A 19203-nucleotide genomic window follows, 5' to 3' on the forward strand; every position below is an offset into this window, starting at 1 on the left:
AAGAACTTATAACTTATGGCACAACTTATGAAGGCTGACTGAAAGGGCACTTTCATCTTGGGAAATTTTCTAAGTGTACATCTTTTATTTTTTTCAGTCATTGTGTTTTTTATTTGTTTAATAATTCTCCAGTTCATGCTACACTACACAAAGCTGAATTATAATTTAAACTCACTTCACAATTAGGAAAGAGCTGAATACATATAACCCAAAAGAATTGCACAGTGCTTTTAAGTTCTGTGATTTTAAATTGGCTTTTGTTACTGCCTGTAGTATTTGAGGTTTAGAAATGTCACACTTCTCATGATCTATGTAGTTTTTAACATTTGTTACATTTAATTTGGAATATTAAAATCTTCCATGATCACAAGCCTAGCAAGTTTGGAATGTTGCCAGTGAGGTTTCTTGCTGAAAAATGTATTATTGCTTTGTTTATGAGCTTCTAAATTTTGCTCATTTATCCAGAGGTTTGGCTCTGTTGGCAGAATTCCAGGGAAATTAGTGTACTGAGATTAACCATTGAAAATGTGTTAGATTTCAAAACTTGTTAAATATAGGATATAGGTAATCTCAAAATAGGTAATTCCAGTTAATATTGCCATTTTGAAATATGTATTTATGTATTTTCAGGACCCAGTAGCAGCTGAAACAGTGAATGTTCATCTTTATAGATGTTATAGACATTGATGTGCTTGCATAACTTTATTGCAGTATTTGTCAGTTGCTACAGCAACACCAATTTATATTCATTTTATAGATCAAGCTGCAAAATTTGTAATTAATTTAATCTTAATATAATTTCCGGTTGGACAAACTTTGTGCATGAAAAAGAGCTGCCAATTTAGCTGTAAATAAGACCATGTTATTTAATATTAACATTTGATTAGCATTCCTACAAAATCTAAAAATAATGAGATTGTATCCAAGATATTTAATTGCTGGCATTGAGTCGGTAGAATCTTGGCAACTGGTTGTAATGATGATGCCAGTAGGAGCATGTTATTTATTAACATCTGTGTAACCAGATGTCTTGTTATTTTTTAATATTATTGTCCTTGATGTCCATACTCCGTGTCCTTGACATCCAAACTGGCAACGTCTGTCCATCCAGGGCACTGCCACCCTGCATCCTAACAATGTTGAAATCCAGTTTTATTCCCCAATGTTCATATGTTCTTTCTGAGGACGTGAAGATTGTGGAATAGCTTATTCACCTCAGTCAATGGTTGTTCTACAAGTCTACAGATCTTTAAAACCCCACCTAACAAGCCTTTTATTCTGACCTGTTCAACCTTCTTGGAGTAGGAGTAGGAGTTTTGATTGTTTCCCTAAATACTATTTCTAGGAAATCTTCTTCATGGTGTATTGCATGATGGGCTAAACAAAATCAACGATAAACAAACCTTCTGTTAATTTACACACACAACATAGTAAGATCTGAGAGTCTGTTAACATTTACTTCATGCTATCTGAAGGTGCATGTAGCTTTGGTTATGAGCATTTTATTTTCAATTCTCTCCATTAATGTTATTTTTCAGAATCAGGATGGCACATACACTGGTTTCATCAAAGTTCATCTCAAGCTACGCCGGCCTGTCACTGTCCCAGCAGGCATCAGACCACAGTCGATCTACGATGTATTGAAAGAAGTAAATCCAGCAGAAATCACCGATAAACGAACATCATTTTACCTGCCACTGGATGCAATTAAACAGCTTCACATCAGTAGTGTAACCACTGTTAATGAAGTGATCACAAGCCTGCTAAAAAAGTTCATGGTGATTGATAATCCTCAAAAATTTGCTCTCTTCTACCAGACCAAAAAAGACAATGATGGTAATGTATACTTTTCTGATATGTTTTCTTGACTGATTTTGCATATTTTAAGTAGTTCACTTTTTAAGGGTGGATCAGTAGGTGGAAGGAAGGATATAGTTCACAGTTTGTCAACTTAACCAATAAGGGCAGTTGCTTAATACCAAGAAATACAGACCGTAACTGCCATAAAAGTAACTGTAGTGACTTGCCTTTATACCCATTTTCATACCTGTTACTCTCAGAACAAAATAACTTTTAACGAGAGGTTTAAAACTAGTCTCCAATAATTGGCCATGCTAAATTGCCCGTAGTGTTAGGTGAAGGGGTAAATGTAGGGGAATGGGTCTGGGTGGGTTGCGCTTCAGCGGGTTGGTGTGGACTTGTTGGCCGAGGGGCCTGTTTCCACACTGTAAGTAAGTAATCTAATCTAATTGTTTTCTTTAGATTACTGTAAACCTTTCCTATCCATATACCTGTCCAAATGTCTTTTAACTGTTGTAATTGTACTCGCTCTACCCCCTTGCTCTGGCAGCTTGTTCCATATACACACCATCCTCTGTTTGGAAATACATGCCCCTCAGTTCCCTTTTAAATCCTTCCACTGTCATCTTAAACTAGTTTTGGACTCCCCTACTCTGGGTAAGAGTCCTTGGCTCTTCATGTTATCTGTGTCCCGCATGATTTTATAAATCCCTAAAGTCTCCATTCAGTCTCAGGGGAAAAAGGTTCCAGCCTCTCCTTGTAACTCAACTTTCCAATTTCAGTAACATTCTTGTAACGTTTTTGCACCTTTTTCATTTTAATACCATCCTTCCTAAAGCAAGGCAACTAGAATTGTACATAGTACTCCAAATGTAGCCTCACTAATATCATGTACAGCTGTCACATGACATCCCAACTCCTGTACTCATTGCTGTGGCTGATGAATGCAAGCATGCCAAACACCTTCTTTCACCACCCTCTCTATCTATGATGCCTCTTTTAATGAACTATGTACCTGCACCTCTAGGTCTCTCTCTCTCTCTCTCTCTTTGAAAGCACTCCCAGAGTCCTACCAGTAACTGAGTAACTCCTATCCTGGTTTGTCTTAACAAAATGCAATACTTCACATTTATCTGAATTAAATTCAATCTGCCATTCCTAGGCCTACTGGACCAGTTGATCAAGATCCCATTGTACCCTTAGACAACCTTCTTCACTGTCCACTCTACGGCAATTTTGAGGACATTAAACAAATTTACTAACCATGCCTCCTATACTCACATCCAAATTGTTTATATAAATGATGAACAACAGTGGACCTGGCTCCAATCATTGTGGCACACCTCTGGGCATAAGCCTCCAGTCTGAACAACAACCCTCTACCACCACCATCTATCTCTTACAGACAAGCCAATTTTGAATCCAATTGGCTAGCTGTTCGTGGATCCCATGTAATCTAACCTTACTAACCAATCTACCATGAGGAACCTTGTTGAATGCTTTGTTAAAGTCCAGGGAAGACAATTTAAAAAAACAAAATAACTACAGATGCTGGAAATCAGAAGCAAAAACAGAAAATGCTGGAAAAACCAAGCAGGTCTGGCAACATCAGTGGAGAGAAATCAGAGTTAACATTTTGGGTCCAGCGACCTTTCTTCAAATGGTGCCAGACCTGCTGAGTTTTTCCAGCAATTTCTGTTTTTGTCTATGTATACAATATCTACTGCACTACCCTCATCTATCTTCTTGGCACCTCTCCGTAAAACTAAATCAAATTTGTGAGACACTGTTTCCCAAGCGCCAAGCCATGCTGACTATCTCTAACCAGCCCTTTCCTAAATGCATGTGGATCTTAAATCTCAGAATCCCCTCCAGCAACTTACCCAACACTCATGTAGGTTCACTAGTTTGGAGTTCTCTGGCTTTCCCTTGCAGGCTTTCTGAAATGATGATACAACATTAGTCACCCTCCCGTCTTCCAGCATCTCATCTTTGGCTGTCAATTATACAAATATATCTGCAAGGAGCCCCACAATTTCTTCATAGCTTCTCACAATGTCCTGGGATACAATTGATCCATCTCTGGCTCCTCCAGTAGTCCCCAGCATCACAGATACCAGTCTCTAGCCAATTTGATTTACTCCAAGAAACGGTTGAAAGCACTGGATACTGCAAAGGAAATGGATCCTGATAACATTCCGGCTATAGTACTGAAGACATATGCTCTAGAACTTGCTGCTTCCCTAGCCAAGTTCTTCCAATTAAGTTACATCACTGGCATCTACCTGACAATGGGGAAAATTGCCCAGGTATGTCCTGTACACAAAAAGCAGGACAAATCCAACCTGGCCAATCAGTGTACTCGCCATCATCAGTAAAGTGATGGAAGGGGTCACCACAGTGCTATCAAGCAGCACCTGCTCAGCAGCAACTTTCTCAGTGATGCCCAATTTGGGTTTCGCCAGGGTCACTCAGCTCCTGACCTCATTACAGCCTTGATTCAAATATGGACAATAGAGCTGAATTCCTGATGTGAGATGAGAGTGACAGCCCTTGATGTCAAGGCCACATTTGACCGCATATGATTAGATTACTTACAGTGTGGAAACAGGCCCTTCGGCCCAACAAGTCCACACCGACCCGCCAAAGCGTAACCCACCCATACCACTACATTTACCCCTTTACCTAACACTACGGGCAATTTAGCATGGCCAATTCACCTGACTTGCACATCTTTGTGACTGTGGGAGGAAACCGGAGCCCCCGGAGGAAACCCACGCAGACACTGGGAGAACGTGCAAACTCCACACAGTCAGTCGCCTGAGTCGGGAATTGAACCCGGGTCTCTGGCGCTGCGAGGCAGCAGTGCTAACCACTAATGCAGTCCGTGCTCAAAAGCAACAAGATATGGACAATATCCAGGCTTGGACCGGCAAGTGGCAAGTAGCAGTCGTGCCACACAAATGCCAGACAATGACCATCACCAATAAGAGACACTCAAATTATTGCCTGTTGATATTCAACGATATTACCATCACTGAATCCCCCACTGTCAACATCCTTAGGGTTGCCATTGACCAGAAACTCAACTGGACTCATCACACAAACACAGTGGTTACAAGAGCACGTCCAAGACTAGGGATACTGTGGTGAGTAACTCGCCTACTGACACCCCAAAGTCTATCCACCATCTACAAGGCATAAGTCAGGAGTGTGATGGAATATTCCCCACCTGAATGGGTGCAGCTCCAACACTCAAGAATTGTGACACCATTCAGGACAAAGCAATCCGCTTGATTGGCTCCACATCTACAAACATTCAATCCCTCCACCACCAGCACTCTAGCAACAGTGTGTGCTATCTACAAGATGCACTGCAGAAATTTACCAAAGATCCTTAGATATCACCTTCCAAACTCTCAACCATTTCCATCTAGAAGGACAAGGGCAGCAGGTACTTGGGAACAGCACCACCTGCAAGTTCCCCTCCAAGCCACTTACCACCCTGACTTGAAAATTTACCGCTGTTTCGTCAGTCATTGGGTCAAAATCCTGGAATTCCCTCCCTATTGGCATTGTGGGTCAACCCACAGCAAGTGGACTGCAGCACCCCACCACCACCTCAGAGCAAATAGGGATGGGTTATCAATGCTGGCCAGCCAATGATGCCGAAGTCCCACAGATGAATAAAATAAAAGCTGCTCCTATTGGTCCCACATACTTTCTGAAGTGTTATGTCTGGTCTACTCCACTGGACCTGTGGATGTAGTAAGGGGGAAAAAAAAATCACATGACACCGGGTTATAGTCCAACAGGTTTATTTGAAAGCATTAGCTTGCTGAGCACTGCTTCAGTTGGTTGTAGAATGTAAGATCATAAGATACAGTATTTATAGCGAAAGATTACAGTGCCATACAGTGATATGTTGAACAAACCTGGATTGTTAAGTTTTTCATCTTTTAGAAAGACTCCACAACCATCTGATGAAGGAGCAGCGCTCCGAAAGCTCGTGCTTCCAAATAAACCCTGGACTATAACCTGGTGTTGTATGATTCTTAATTTTGTCCACCCAGTCTAACACCGGCTCCTCCACATTAAGGGAAACAAGACTCTGCAATACTTCCCTCCCCCACTTCCTTAAACTCCCACACTCACTTCAATTCCCAGCGTTTCACTCTCTGCAACAAGCACTCTGTGGGATAGCAGGACAGAAAGAAAAAGGAAGTCCTTGTAACCCTTCACAATGAGCATATTAATGGTGTTAAATTTGCACAAGGTTAGTGGCACATTCCTGTTATGAACTCGGCAGCAGTGCAGCACAGTCACAGGTAACTAGACGAGAACTGTGACAGATGAATTGGTCAGTTAATGGCAAGAGTCAGTGAGTATGTGTGTACCCTTGACCTGATCTGTGTCACTCAAAATCTTGGAGTGACCACCCATGTCAAGGATGGTCTCCACTTCAGCCTTCTTTCTAATGAGTGAGCTAAATATCTGACTGAATCCAGTATACAAATTAGCGATGAAGCAAAAGTTGATGCCTTCACCTCAATTCAAAATTGGGTCACTGGACCCAAAATGTTGACTCTGACTTCTCTCCAATTGTGCTGCCAAACCTGCTGAGCTTTTCTAGCAATTTCTGTTTTCGTTCCTAAATTGTACTGATTTGGTATTGTCCCTCAAATTGTGTCTTTGTTGTGATATTTTTGCTTTAAAAATATTAGAAATTTAATTCAACTGCTTCTACTCTTGCGACCAACTCAGAAGTCAGTAGAAATCTGACAATCTGTTAAATGCTTCAGTGTAATAGTTTTACATTATTTTAAATCTGGTTTAATTCATATTGTTAGCATGCAGATACAGCAAAAGTAACTAGGAAGAAAATTAAATATTGGCTTCTTTAGGAGAAATATACCTGCAGTAGCTTACAGTTTACTGGCAGGAAAATTCAGAGAAGGTTGACTCGTCTGATGCTTAGGATAAACTGTTTGTCTTATGGGGAAAGGTTAAGCCTGTTGGGCCTATCCTGAATGAGTTGAGAAGATTAAGAGTTGATCTAATTGAAACCTGGAAGATTCAGAGGGAGCTGGACAGGGCAAGTACTGAGAGGATATTTCCTCTGATGGGAAAATTTAGGGGCTAATAAGAGATCTCCCATTTAAGAAAGATGAAGTGGAATTTGTTCTCTTAAGTTGTCAGTCTTTGGAATTTTCTTCTACTGACGACAGTGGAGGTTTCATGGCTGAGGTGGGCTGATTGTTGTTTGACAGGGAAGTTGAAAGTTGTGGGAGGCAGGCAGGAAAATAACATGAAGAACTCAATGGTTTTAATGAATAATGGAGCAGGCTGCATGAGCCAAATTGCGCGCCCCCCCCCCCCCCCCCCCCCCCCCGTAACTATTTCTCACAAATATATTATGTTACTTTTACTCATGGATGGAGGCCTGTTCATCCTCATTACATATCCTTATTTTCAGATCTATTAATAAAAATGCATCAAATTATCACCAAGTATATCAGGAATTACAATTTAATGGAAAAAGAAGATAACAATAGCTTCATTCAGTTACAGTAGTTTATTGAAGAATTTGTGATTTTGCAAATTACTTTTATGAGAAATGTAAACCCTAGTTATCCTAACCAGTATATTTTGGGCATTATTTCCTAATAGCACCCAAAGGAGAATCTCGAGATCCTGTTACTTTATATCTGATTCTTAGACTGTGATACAAACAGCAGAAAGCACAAGGATTTGTAATTATGTTGATTTTCACAACTATTATTTAGGTGTAACACAGAGAACTTAATAATTATAATCATTACACCCACTTTTTTTTAAAATTTCCTTTGTTAGTGCACCTGCAGAAACTTAAAGAAAATGAGCATCCTCTTTTAATCCGTCTTTTGGCCGGACCGGACACAAATACCTCAAGTTTTGCATTGAAGGAGAATGAAACTGGGGAAGTTGAGGTATGGTTTTCAAAGTTAATAAGATTACAGAAATAAATAAAAGAACTGGTTGCGTTGTAGTTTCTTATTTAAGCACCACAGAAGCGTTCATTGTTGCATGTTATTTTAAACTTCTGTATTACCGTGAGGTAATTAATTTGATTGCCATTGCAAATGATAGCATTGCAAGCAAGAAATCTGAATACATAAGATTGTCCTGTGTAAGATTATGCTAGCAAGCTGTAATTGTTGGAAGTTACAGTTGAATGAGGGTTGAATTCATCTGGAAAGAACTACATGACCACTTACCAACAACTGCTTGGTGTGGTAAGGGTGAGGGCTTGCCATGTACTAAAATCATCTTGAAAGCCAGATCAAGTTAGACACATCAAGTTAGACCCCATCTACCACCCCCCTGAGAAAAGGAACAGGAAGTGACTTCACCACAGGAAATGACATCACCAACCTAAAGAAACCCAAACATATAAATAGAAAGCAGGAATTTTCAGCAGTGCTTTGCCTGAGGCCCACTGAAGATGTTACCTATTAGGGTGACGAGATATCTGGAAATGAACCTTCAAGCTCAGCAAGCAAACCTACATCCAAAGCCAGATATCTTGCTCAAATATCTTTACTTGACATGAGAATGTCAGGTTTTATTGTCACAAATGATCATATGGGTTATATCAATGCATGTCTGACCAGTTAATTTTATAGTTACAAAAAGTTCACTTGACCAACTGCTGTATATTTAATTAGCTATTTCCACTTTATTTTCCTGATCTCCTCTTTGCTTGATCAGATTATCATATAAATCTATTTCTTCCTTCTGGCTTACTGGATTTTGTCACCCCTTTTGTCCTTGACATGACACTTACTGATAGTCAAACTTCTTTTGGAGTTTCAGCAGTTTATGGTTTGTGCCAAGTATCTCATGATCCCATTCATCAGTCTTCCCTTACAATACTCAGAACTTAAATTGAAAGAGAACAGCATATTTTCCAATTTACCCTATAAAAAGAAATTATATCTTCCAATGAGATCATTTCCACAAACATATTGGCTATGTAAAGAGTTCCTTAGTGGATTTGTTAGCCATATATTGCTTAGTTCTGAACAGCTCCATTAATGGCAACATCTTCTGCACACCTACCCTGTCAAATACTTCCAATTTGAAATCTGATTTTTTTTCTAGGTTAAAAATCACACAACACCAGATTATAGTCCAACAGGTTTAATTGGAAGCACACTAGCTTTCGGAGCGACGCTCCTTCATCAAGTGATCATCAGACTATCACCTGATGAAGGAGTGTCGCACCAAAAGCTAGTGTGCTTCCAATTAAACCTGTTGGACTATAACCTGGTGTTGTGCGATTTTTAACTTTGTACACCCCAGTCCAACACTGGCATCTCCAAATCATGATTTTTTTTCTAGACACAGTTCTTTATTGGAAAATTATTCCACATTCTGTGATGAATTATGTGATCAGAACTGTATAGCTTTCTGGACAAGTAAGTTCTTAATTATTTGACATTTGAGGACTGCTGACAAATCACACTTTTTTGTTGAAGTTTTTCATTTTGCACTCAACCTTGACAAATGTGACCCCCCATACCTTCAGATCACAGATCCTGTTCCAGGAATTCCAGAAGGGACAAGCATAGTGATTCAGCGGTTAGCATTGGCGCCTCACAGTGCCAAGGAACTGGATTCGATTCCACCCTTGGGTGACTGTCTGCATGGAATTTGCACGTTCCCCTGTGTCTGCGTGGGTTTCCTCCAGGTGCTACGGTTTCCTTCCAAAGTCCAGCCTAGGAAAGAGTTAGGTGAATTGCCCATGCTAAATTGTGCATAGTGTCCTGGGATATGTAGATTAGGTGAATTAGCCTTTGGAAATGCAGGGTTACAGGGATAGGGTAGGAGTGGGTCTTCAGAGACTCAGTGTGGCCTCGATGGGCCAAACGGCCTTCTTCCACACTGTAGGGATTCCATGATTCTAAGTTGGCATAATTCTGTGGTCAAGTAATCCTCACTGTTTCTCACCCATCTGGAGGAATTGGCTTTGGGGATAACAGACTCTGAATCTCCTGCACGTATTTCAACTGTAACTTCATGTGAAGGCTTTCTGCAGCCACTGGAGGCTGCTGCTGGTCCTGGGCTTGCTAGTGCATCTGTTCCTCCTAAATGTCTCTGTGCCTTTGCACCAAAACAGCAGTGAGAGTAAAACCTGCTGTGATTGCTTTCCTTTGTCATGTTACCAATGAACCTGAGCGGGAAATGTTGAATAAAATGGGTCATTGATAATGTAACAGTCAGCATTTGTATCATACGATGATTTAGCATATTCCTCTGTATGGTGGAGGCATGGAGTACTCTATCATGGAGGGCATGGAATACTTCTGCATGGACTTTTGACATCGGGGCCATATTCTGATGAATACAGTACAAATCATACTGTGCAAATATAGTAGGATCTCATATGGGCCGAATGATCATTGATATCTTGGACCCCATATCATAGATCATCCATAAAAAGCAGCATTGCATGTAAGGGCACATTGGTGACTACTTACAGTTCAATGTGAGAAAATCAATTCCGTGCCCTTGAGATCTATGAATCTATATGCAAATGAAGATTGCAGATACCACTTTTAAGGTTGCCTATGATCAAATCTGCTTCACACAAATGACTGATCAATCTGTGATCTGCTGTCAGGATCATTAGTGGCTTGGAACAATATTCCACATTGTTGGTCACTGCATGCATTTCACATGCAGCATTCTGTGATTATAGATATCTTTAACCTGTATTGTGTAAATGTCTGATTAGTGCCACTTGGAGGGTTTCTCATTTCTGACAAGTGGAGACCATGTGCTCAGACAGAAAAAAAAACACTTACGCCACCCACTCTGGGCACAATGGCAGCAGTTTATCCATTGCCATTATATATTTACAATTCCGATGAAGATGGAAGGCAATATGAGTCACAATTTGCAGAATAAGTTAGTCTGGTAATCTAGGGACACCTCCACCCTGTTTTCATTCTTGCAATCCTTGTCAATCCCATAATTTTTGAGTTTCCACACTTTCTTACTCGCCTCTTTCGTCTTTTGTCTCCTACTGTTGCCCCCTGAGTCTTTCTGCCCAATAGCTTGCCCATGCCAGCCATCGATGATACACTGTCTCACCTTGTCAAAGGCATAGTGATGACTCCCACATTAACTATGTCTCATACTTGTACGTTGAGTTGCTCACTGTCATTATTATCCCTTTTGCATCTCATGGAGAAATTATGCCCTTCCACAAAAGGGCAGTGAATTAGATGCATAGACATGAGGCAATTTGCAAAAGAAATAAATATGATGTGAAAAACACAGTCAGTAGTTGGGGATCTGGAAATGTGATGGATGCAGATTTAATTGAGGCATTTAAGTGGAAGTGATTTGATTAATTCATTAGAAGTAGTATTCTGGATTATAAGGAAAAGATAGGAGAATGGTAATCATTTGGAGACAAGATGGGCCACATACCTGCTTCTGCACTCTAACAATTCTGGGATTAAGTCAGCACTCTCTCCTCATGCAGTATACCTGTAAATGTTGTTTTCCCTTTACATAGTATTTCTTGCAAATACGCCTGATAAAGTGCAAGACAAAAAGTTTTGACAAAGTGTACCTTCTTTCAACAATGCTGAATAAAATCACAGAATCCCTCCAGTGCAGAAATAGGCCATTTGGCCCATCAAGTCTGCACCAGCCCTGCAAAGAGCATTCCACCAAGACACGCCCCCAACCCTATCCCCGTAACCCTGCATTTACCATGACCAACTCACATAGCCTGTACACTACGGAGCAATTTAGCAGGGCCAATCCACCTAACCTGCACATCATTGGACTGTGGGAGGAAACTAGAACACCCAGAAGAAATCCATGTTAGCAATGGGAGAATGTGCAAATTCCACCATACAGTCACCCAAAGCTGGAATCGAACTCCAGTCCCAGGTGCTATGAGGCACCAATGCTAACCACTGAACCACCATTCAGCTCCTGTACTTCTGAATATTACATATTTGACACTTGATTGCAGCTGCATCTCTAAATAGCAAGTTGGAAGACTTTGAAAAGACCTAAAAATGTCAGCAGTTGATGTGTTTTTCCGATAGCAGGCAAAGTTTTGCTTTGTGTATTATTGGCAGAAAATTAAATTTAGACTGTGTTGTAAAAATGATGAGCTATATAAATAATATTCTTCACTGTCACAATTAATTAGTTAGAGTTAATCATATAGGAAGTTGACAGATGCATTAACTATTACGCTAAAAATATGAAACAGGAATTTGAACTCCTTAGTGGGAACTGGATTGAATATAATTGTTCTGGCTTGTTGGCACTGACTGTCTAAACTCACATGTAGGAATTGCAGAAGAGAATAGAACAGTAGGATAGTAGTACCTTGGTAACTATATCCAATGAAGAATTAGCTCCTGCATTAGATGAAGGAAGAAACATTTGGAGACAATTCCCTTTTCTTTAAGAAAGTCTATTTAGCTGTTTGGGATGATGATCACTATTGCACTTCCATCGACACATGCACAGGAATGGATTCCTACCAATACATTGCAATATCAGACAATGAACGTCATTTTAACTTTGGCCATTGGTGTAAATAGTCAGTATTAAAGTAATGAGCATCAAATTAATCAATCATTAAACAAAATGCCACATTTTCCTTTGCACTGATGCCAATGGCAGGAAATTTGGTGGGGTCTTCGAGTTACCAATTCAGTATTGCCTCTTTACACTGTTGTTCAAATTGAAATGATCGCTAATGGCTGTAAAGTGTTGTCATGATATTATAAATAAAACAATATACTAAATATGAACTATTGATATTTTTGAATTCTCTTTCCTAGACTGGAAAGGACTGAGGCTTTCATATAATCCTACAATATGGAAGCAGGCCCTTTGACCCAACAAGTCCACATCAACCCTCTGAATAGTAACCCGCCCAGATCCTTTCCCCATTACTCTACATTTACCCCTGACTAATGCACCTAACCTACACATCCCTGAACATTACAGGAAATTTAGCTTGGCCAATTCACCTAACTTGCAGAACTTTGTATTGTGGGAGGAAACCCACGCAGACACAGGGAGAATGTACAAACTCCACACAGACAGTCACCCAAGGCTGGAATCAAACCCAGGTCCCTGGTACTGAGGCAGCAGTGCTAACCACTAAGCCACAATGCCTTCATAGTCTGGAAGGTTTTAAAAAGGAGCCAGAAACTGGGTTAGCAAATAATAAACTATGTTTTCAAAACTCTCAAAAACTTTGGCTGCCACAGTAATCATTGTTAAAAATCATACGACACCAAGTTATAGACCAGCAGGTTTATTTGGAAGTGCTAGCTTTCGGAGTGCTGCTCCTTCATCTGGTAGCTGATGAAGGAGCAGCACTTTGAAAGCTAGTACTTCCAAAGAAACCTGTTGGACTGTAACCTGGTGTTGTGTGATTTTTAACTTTGTCCAGCCCAGTCCAACACCGGCGCCTCCACATCACAGTAATCCTTAGTTAACTACATTTTAATCAGAGAGATATATAGCCTTGTCTAAACAGAACTTCAACCAGAGAGGGTTGAAAAAAGAACTGATTCAGCCCATCTTGCTTGTTCACAACAGCTTTATTTGTACTTCATATTTAAGCTAATATTTTAGATTAATATACTAACTTCCTTGGATATTTTTTCATTCCTACAGTGGGATGCATTTAGTGTGCCAGAGTTGCAAAATTTCCTCATGATACTAGAGAAAGAAGAAAAGGAACGGATCCAACAGGTCCAGCAGAAATACACCACATTTCGACAAAAGCTGGAGCAGACTTTGAAGACGGTTGGTAAACCTGGATAACTGGATTGCAGAAAAGCCAAAAATAGAAGCATAAGACTATCCTTAAATATTGCTCAGGACATGTGAGCAGGATTATCTCAAGGGACAAGTGCAACAATAAAGCAACAACAAATGTTGTTTTTAAAATTGTAAAAGTGCAGAGTTGGTGCCAAGTTTGAGAAACATTACTGTATCTATGTCCCACTCTGGATTGACTAAAAACAGCTGCTTTTCATGAGTTTCCTATTGTAACCCTTTGAGTACTGAAGGAACTATAAATACAGCATTTCTAGACAAACTTTTAAAAGTCTATTTGAAGAGTACTGTGAATTAAAATCCTAAATAGGTTCTTTGTTTATTTGCTTATAAGTATTCAACATAGCAAATTCACATAAAATATAAGTGTGACAGACGTGAGCCTGCAGTTTGGAAGCTGCAGAAGGTATTCAGTGCTCAAGGGGTTGTTCTGGTTATTCTGCAATGCACCAAATCATTGGTTGGGGCTTGAGGAGAAGTGTCTATTAAAAGCAGCAAGCTGCTTTTTGCATGTAAGACAAAAATCTTTAAAATGTTGTCCTTTTTTTAAAAGAAAACCTAACTGTTGCATGTTTGGGGTGCTGAGTGGAATTGCATAGAATGCCATTATGTAATTGAAGTTGTCTCAGAACATATGCAGCTTTCTTAATTGAATGCTTTTAAAGAGAGCTATATCAAACATAATTACCTTGAATGATGATATTTAATAATGAAGCACCTATGTGAAATCTCTTTTTAAAAGAGCATTAAGAGAAAGTTTCTATTATTTGGTATCAATGGTGAAATCCTAAATGTCCACACCAGAGAGATTTTATGGTTTAGAGGCACAATAAGCATTCAAACAGGTACAGTGGTGCTCTACCTGAACTCTGCTGCCTTTCCAATTCCACCACAAGTTCAGGGGCAGGAAGGCTTATGGTCAGATTTCCTGTCCTGCTGAAAATTGAGGGCCTTATGTAGGCAATTAGAGACAACTGAATTATCATCCCACTACTGCTGGTATTAACTCAGTTGTAGGCAAGCTTTTTGACATCCTTTGTGCACAATGGTTAACACTATGAGGCTTTCTTATGATCTCTCATGATAGGGAGAGTTTCATTATTCAAAACTCCTCCGAGTCTGATTGAGTGATTCACTGTCAAGAATGTGGGGACCACAGAGAGCCGCAGTCTGCACTTCTGCTGACCTCTGTACACCCTGTCCCTGAAAACAGTAATGCAGGTCTTTAGAGGTGAGATTTTCAAAGCTTCCATAAAATCGTTTTTGAATAAATCCAGTATTTTATCCTGTTAATTTTGCTGTTTCTATTTGACTGGCAATTGGCTTGTATAGTTTATTCTTGGGGCAGTAGCTTTTCTGCTTCCTTTACTGTCATTTCTATACTATCTCTTGAAGTTAATTTTAATTTCAAAATTATATGGAGATTAAGTTCTAGATAATGGAATGAGTGAGCACAGTGAGGACAGTCCCTTGTACTTTTCCCTCGTGGCAGATTTGATGGTGGGTTGATTTATTGAGATGGAGAAAGTGAGGTCTGCAGATGCTGGAGATCAAAGTTGAAACTTTATTGCTGGAACAGCACAGCAGGTCAGGCAGCATCCAGGGAACAGGAGATTCGACGTTTCGGGCATAGGCCCTTCTTCAGGAAGGGATTTATTGAGATGGAAAAGTGGTGGTCAGATGGCCTTCTGACTGTGCTATCAATTGAGAGCCTTAAGTCAGCAATTAATAGTTAATTAAGGGAGTCATCCTGTGTACACCCAGGAGTGGGTAGAACGCTTGCCACGAAGGGAGCATAGCAAGGAAATCTCTGTGGTCCTGTTTGTGGGATCCCAGTGGGAACCCCTTATTCAAAGATATGGAAAATGGTAGTCCCGTAACAGTCAACCTCTTACAGCACCTTTCACCTTTGGCCTGGAATACCTCAATGATCCCTGGCTTCAGGTAGATGTGGTACAGGAAATCTGGTACACTGCTAATTAGAAGAGCTGCTGGCATTTGGCTGGCAGACAGGACCCACAGTGCTTCCAAGATCCTGCTTATCATATTAACAGTTTTAGAGCTATAATTTAATTCAATCCACACTCTTACTGGAATTCTTCTATCTTCACAGATTTTGGGTGAAGTGAGTTTGGGCATTTGCTAGTGGGTATGATACTATTTCTGAAAGCTGTCCCAGAGGCCAAAAGGATAACCAACATAGAAAGTGCAAAATCACACAATAGAAGCAAATGATGTTAAGGTTAAATGTACTGAGGCACTTTTGGAGGCAAAGTGGAATTTAATTCTAGTTTGTGGATTTTGGTACAAAGTACTGCAATTAAAACACTTAGTGTATCAACAGCTTAAGGCAAAATGGAAGTTGAGCCAGAAAGGGAAAATTGGACAGATGGTTTATCATAGAAACCCTACAGAAAGAGGTCGTTCAGCCCATTCAACTCTCCAAACTCAACTACCACCCCCCCCCCCCCCCCCCCCAAAAATCCTATCCTTGTAACCCCGCATTTATCATGGCTAATCCATCTATTCTGCACATTTCTGGACACTACGGGCCAACTTAGCATGGCAAATCCACTTAACCTGCACGTTTTGGACTGTGGGAGGAAACCAGAGCACCTGGAGGAAACGCACAGACACAAGGGGAATGTGCAAACTCCAAACAGTTGCCCAAGGTTGAGATCAAATCTCGATCCCTGGCACTGAGACAGCAGTGCAAAACTTGATTTTTAAGGATGAGAAAGAGGAGATTTTAGGAAGTCAGTTTCCTGCACATAGGACCTAGGCAGCTAAAAGCCGAGACCCTAGTGGAGATATTAAAAAAAGGCAGGTGTTTAGAATAGAAGATTACTTTGTGAGGTAACACCATAGGAATAAACACATTATCAAACTCATTAAAAATTCTTAAAGATAATGCTCTATTATAAAAATTGGATAAATTGATTCAGAATTCATTGACAACGTTAGACAATAAGCATGTTGCTTAGTACCTCACATACATTTCATCTAGGATCAGGGCAACAGAATAAAAACTGAGTTTTTCAGCTTTTTACTTGGGTGCTTTTTACTAAATTTCATCATTCCCAAATGGTTTAAAGTATTACTTTGATATCCGAATTTGCTAAAATATTCATACCAAATTGTATTGTTAATTCACTGTTATGCATTGTGGCACTTCATTTTACACTTGTGCTTTCAAGGATGAAATTCAGCTTGGGTGACAGTGCAAAACAGGAAATAGTAGTCCATTTCACATTCAGTATGATTATTTTATTATAATTGATGGGAAGTTAGTGGAGTGTAAAATGAGCTGCTTGTGTGCTATCAGCCAATTTCTATTGCTGTCCAAAAAAATCATCTCCCAAATATGCATTTCACAGAGCAAAAAATAATTGTTCAGATTACTTTGACACAGTGTACAGTAAAGGACCGATATAATACCATGAATAGAAGACAACTGCTGAATTCAAATCATTGCACTGAAACACACCTTTTCCTGAAGCCAAACTGAATTAGTTAGGTAAGCAAGCAAAAAATGTCTTGCAAAATTTTGTTTTCTATCTTCCTAATGTTTCAGTTTTGCAGGAGAAAATGGAACTATAATACTTCAGAATGCAGCATTTAGACAATGCTGTTCCTGAAGCTGTTACTCATCTCTCGTGCATTTGAAAATACATTAACTTGTGTTAGAAATTTGAGTAAGTTTGCAATTTCTAAAGGATTTCCACTTTTGATTTCAGTTGAGAAAAGATTGATACTCTGGCCATAATAAAAATTTTCTTCCCAACGGTTTTTACTCAACAAGTCCCATATTGGTCTGAGAAGCTATGTATGAATGAAACTAGATTCATCTAGTATCTGTTGAATTTTTTAAAACTATTATGCATCAAAATGTTCTTTTTAAAACCACTCAAAAATCTTTTTGGTGAGCTCACTAATTCTGAAACCTCTTCCTTCATAGTTTTTTCAACAATGCAGTTTTTAGTTTAGCTTCTTTTCCCACTGATTTTTTTTTTCAAATAAATTTGCTCATCTACCAATTTTTTGATAATATTTAGCTGAGCCATTTGTAAATGCCATATCATCCAGAATGATCAAACATTCTAAGTGACCTCTTTACATCTGAACCCAGTAGGTTAAAGATAGATTTCTTTTCATATGGAAGTATTAAGAGGATTGTGTGTGTAGGCCAGTAAACAGATTAACTAACATTCAAAAATAATTGGGTTATATGATGCGCACAGCAGATTCCAAGGAACTGTTTGAAGATGAGCAGTAAGTTCTCCAACAATGCTGACCAATGTTTATCCCCAACTAACATCACCAAAATAGATAAACTGATCATGTAACTTATGCCTGTATGTGTATCTTGCTGTGCACCAATAGTAATCAGAAATACCTACAAAACAGTAATTATCATAACCAATTTATTATTTTTGAAGTGTAAAGCACTTTTTATGTCCTCAGGATATTTCAAAGTGTATATAAATTCCAATTTTTGATTCAAAAGACAATGTTCAAGGTATAATTAGATATTACAAAATGGTTATTAATGGACAACTATATACATGCTGAGTCATTACCTGCATTCTCTTGAAAAGGACAAACCTCCTTTGACGAGAAGTAATGCAGTTATTGGAATACTTTTGCAGTTGAACCTCCAGAAGGAGATCAGTGAAGTTCAATATTCAACAAAGCATTCGAGTTAACTGCAGGCAGTATCTGCTTTTTTTTTTGACAGTTCCACATGCACAGTTTCTGAATTGTCTTTTTTATTAAAAAATTACAGCAACAAACCATTACCCTTAAGAGGTAAAGAAAATACAGATGTTATATTATACTTTTTAATTTATTTTGTTTGATAAAGTTACCTTCCAAAACAGAACAAATATTTTATTGTACAATGCTGCAGGATATTACATCTATGTCATATGAATGATTGGTGATGAAAAGTCTGGTTTAACAATGAACATAAGAATGTCTGCCTGATATTCTCTATTTTAAGGTCAATTAATTAGTAGAAATTGCATATTATAAACAAAGTTTTATTCAGAGAACTTTTATTGCAGAGAAAAATTGGCATCCATTATTTTTAAATTCCAGGTGCATTATTACTGGGGTCTTGATCTAAATTCCAGATTTCAAGGGAACTTTCTGAAAGTGTTTTGCAACAAATACTGTAATATTCTGATTAAACATTATAACTTAAGAATCATGTCTTCTCTTTTCCAATTTGTTGTATAATTTAGTTCTGTCTTATTTAAAATGTCAGATGGTACAAATTAACATTTAATTTGTTTTTTAACACAAAACCTATCTATTGAATGTTCTACATTCTGACAAAATCAGATGTTTTAATCTGTCTGACGATACTGGATAGGATTTGTTTTGAAAAACATTTTGTTGGCAATTAAGTATCTCAAAAGTGTTGTTTCAAGAAGTTTGGGCCAGATTCTAAGTTCACAGAAAGCCAGTCAAGTAAGAATGAATCCTTTGTCCAACTTGCTGAAAATTTGCCCCTGAACAACTGTG

General features: G+C 39.0%; 1 protein-coding gene across 3 annotated transcripts in view; it reads left to right on the forward strand.

The window, feature by feature from the left end:
• rassf5 (Ras association domain family member 5) overlaps positions 1–18883 on the forward strand; it is a 128263-nt gene extending 109380 nt beyond the window's left edge. For all 3 annotated transcript variants that reach the window (XM_043716600.2, XM_043716601.2, XM_087973541.1), the window contains 3 exons: positions 1539–1836; positions 7654–7769; positions 13510–18883. In XM_043716600.2, coding sequence (XP_043572535.2) covers positions 1539–1836; positions 7654–7769; positions 13510–13659 — 564 coding nt within the window. In that variant the 3' untranslated portion in view covers positions 13660–18883. The remainder of the gene's footprint in view (positions 1–1538; positions 1837–7653; positions 7770–13509) is intronic.
• Positions 18884–19203: the final 320 nt, after the last annotated feature.

The sequence above is a fragment of the Chiloscyllium plagiosum genome, unplaced genomic scaffold (genome assembly GCF_037043375.1).
Source record: "Chiloscyllium plagiosum isolate Xiang-an unplaced genomic scaffold, Cpla_swu_hap1 HiC_scaffold_26, whole genome shotgun sequence".
NCBI classification, from domain to species: domain Eukaryota; kingdom Metazoa; phylum Chordata; class Chondrichthyes; order Orectolobiformes; family Hemiscylliidae; genus Chiloscyllium; species Chiloscyllium plagiosum.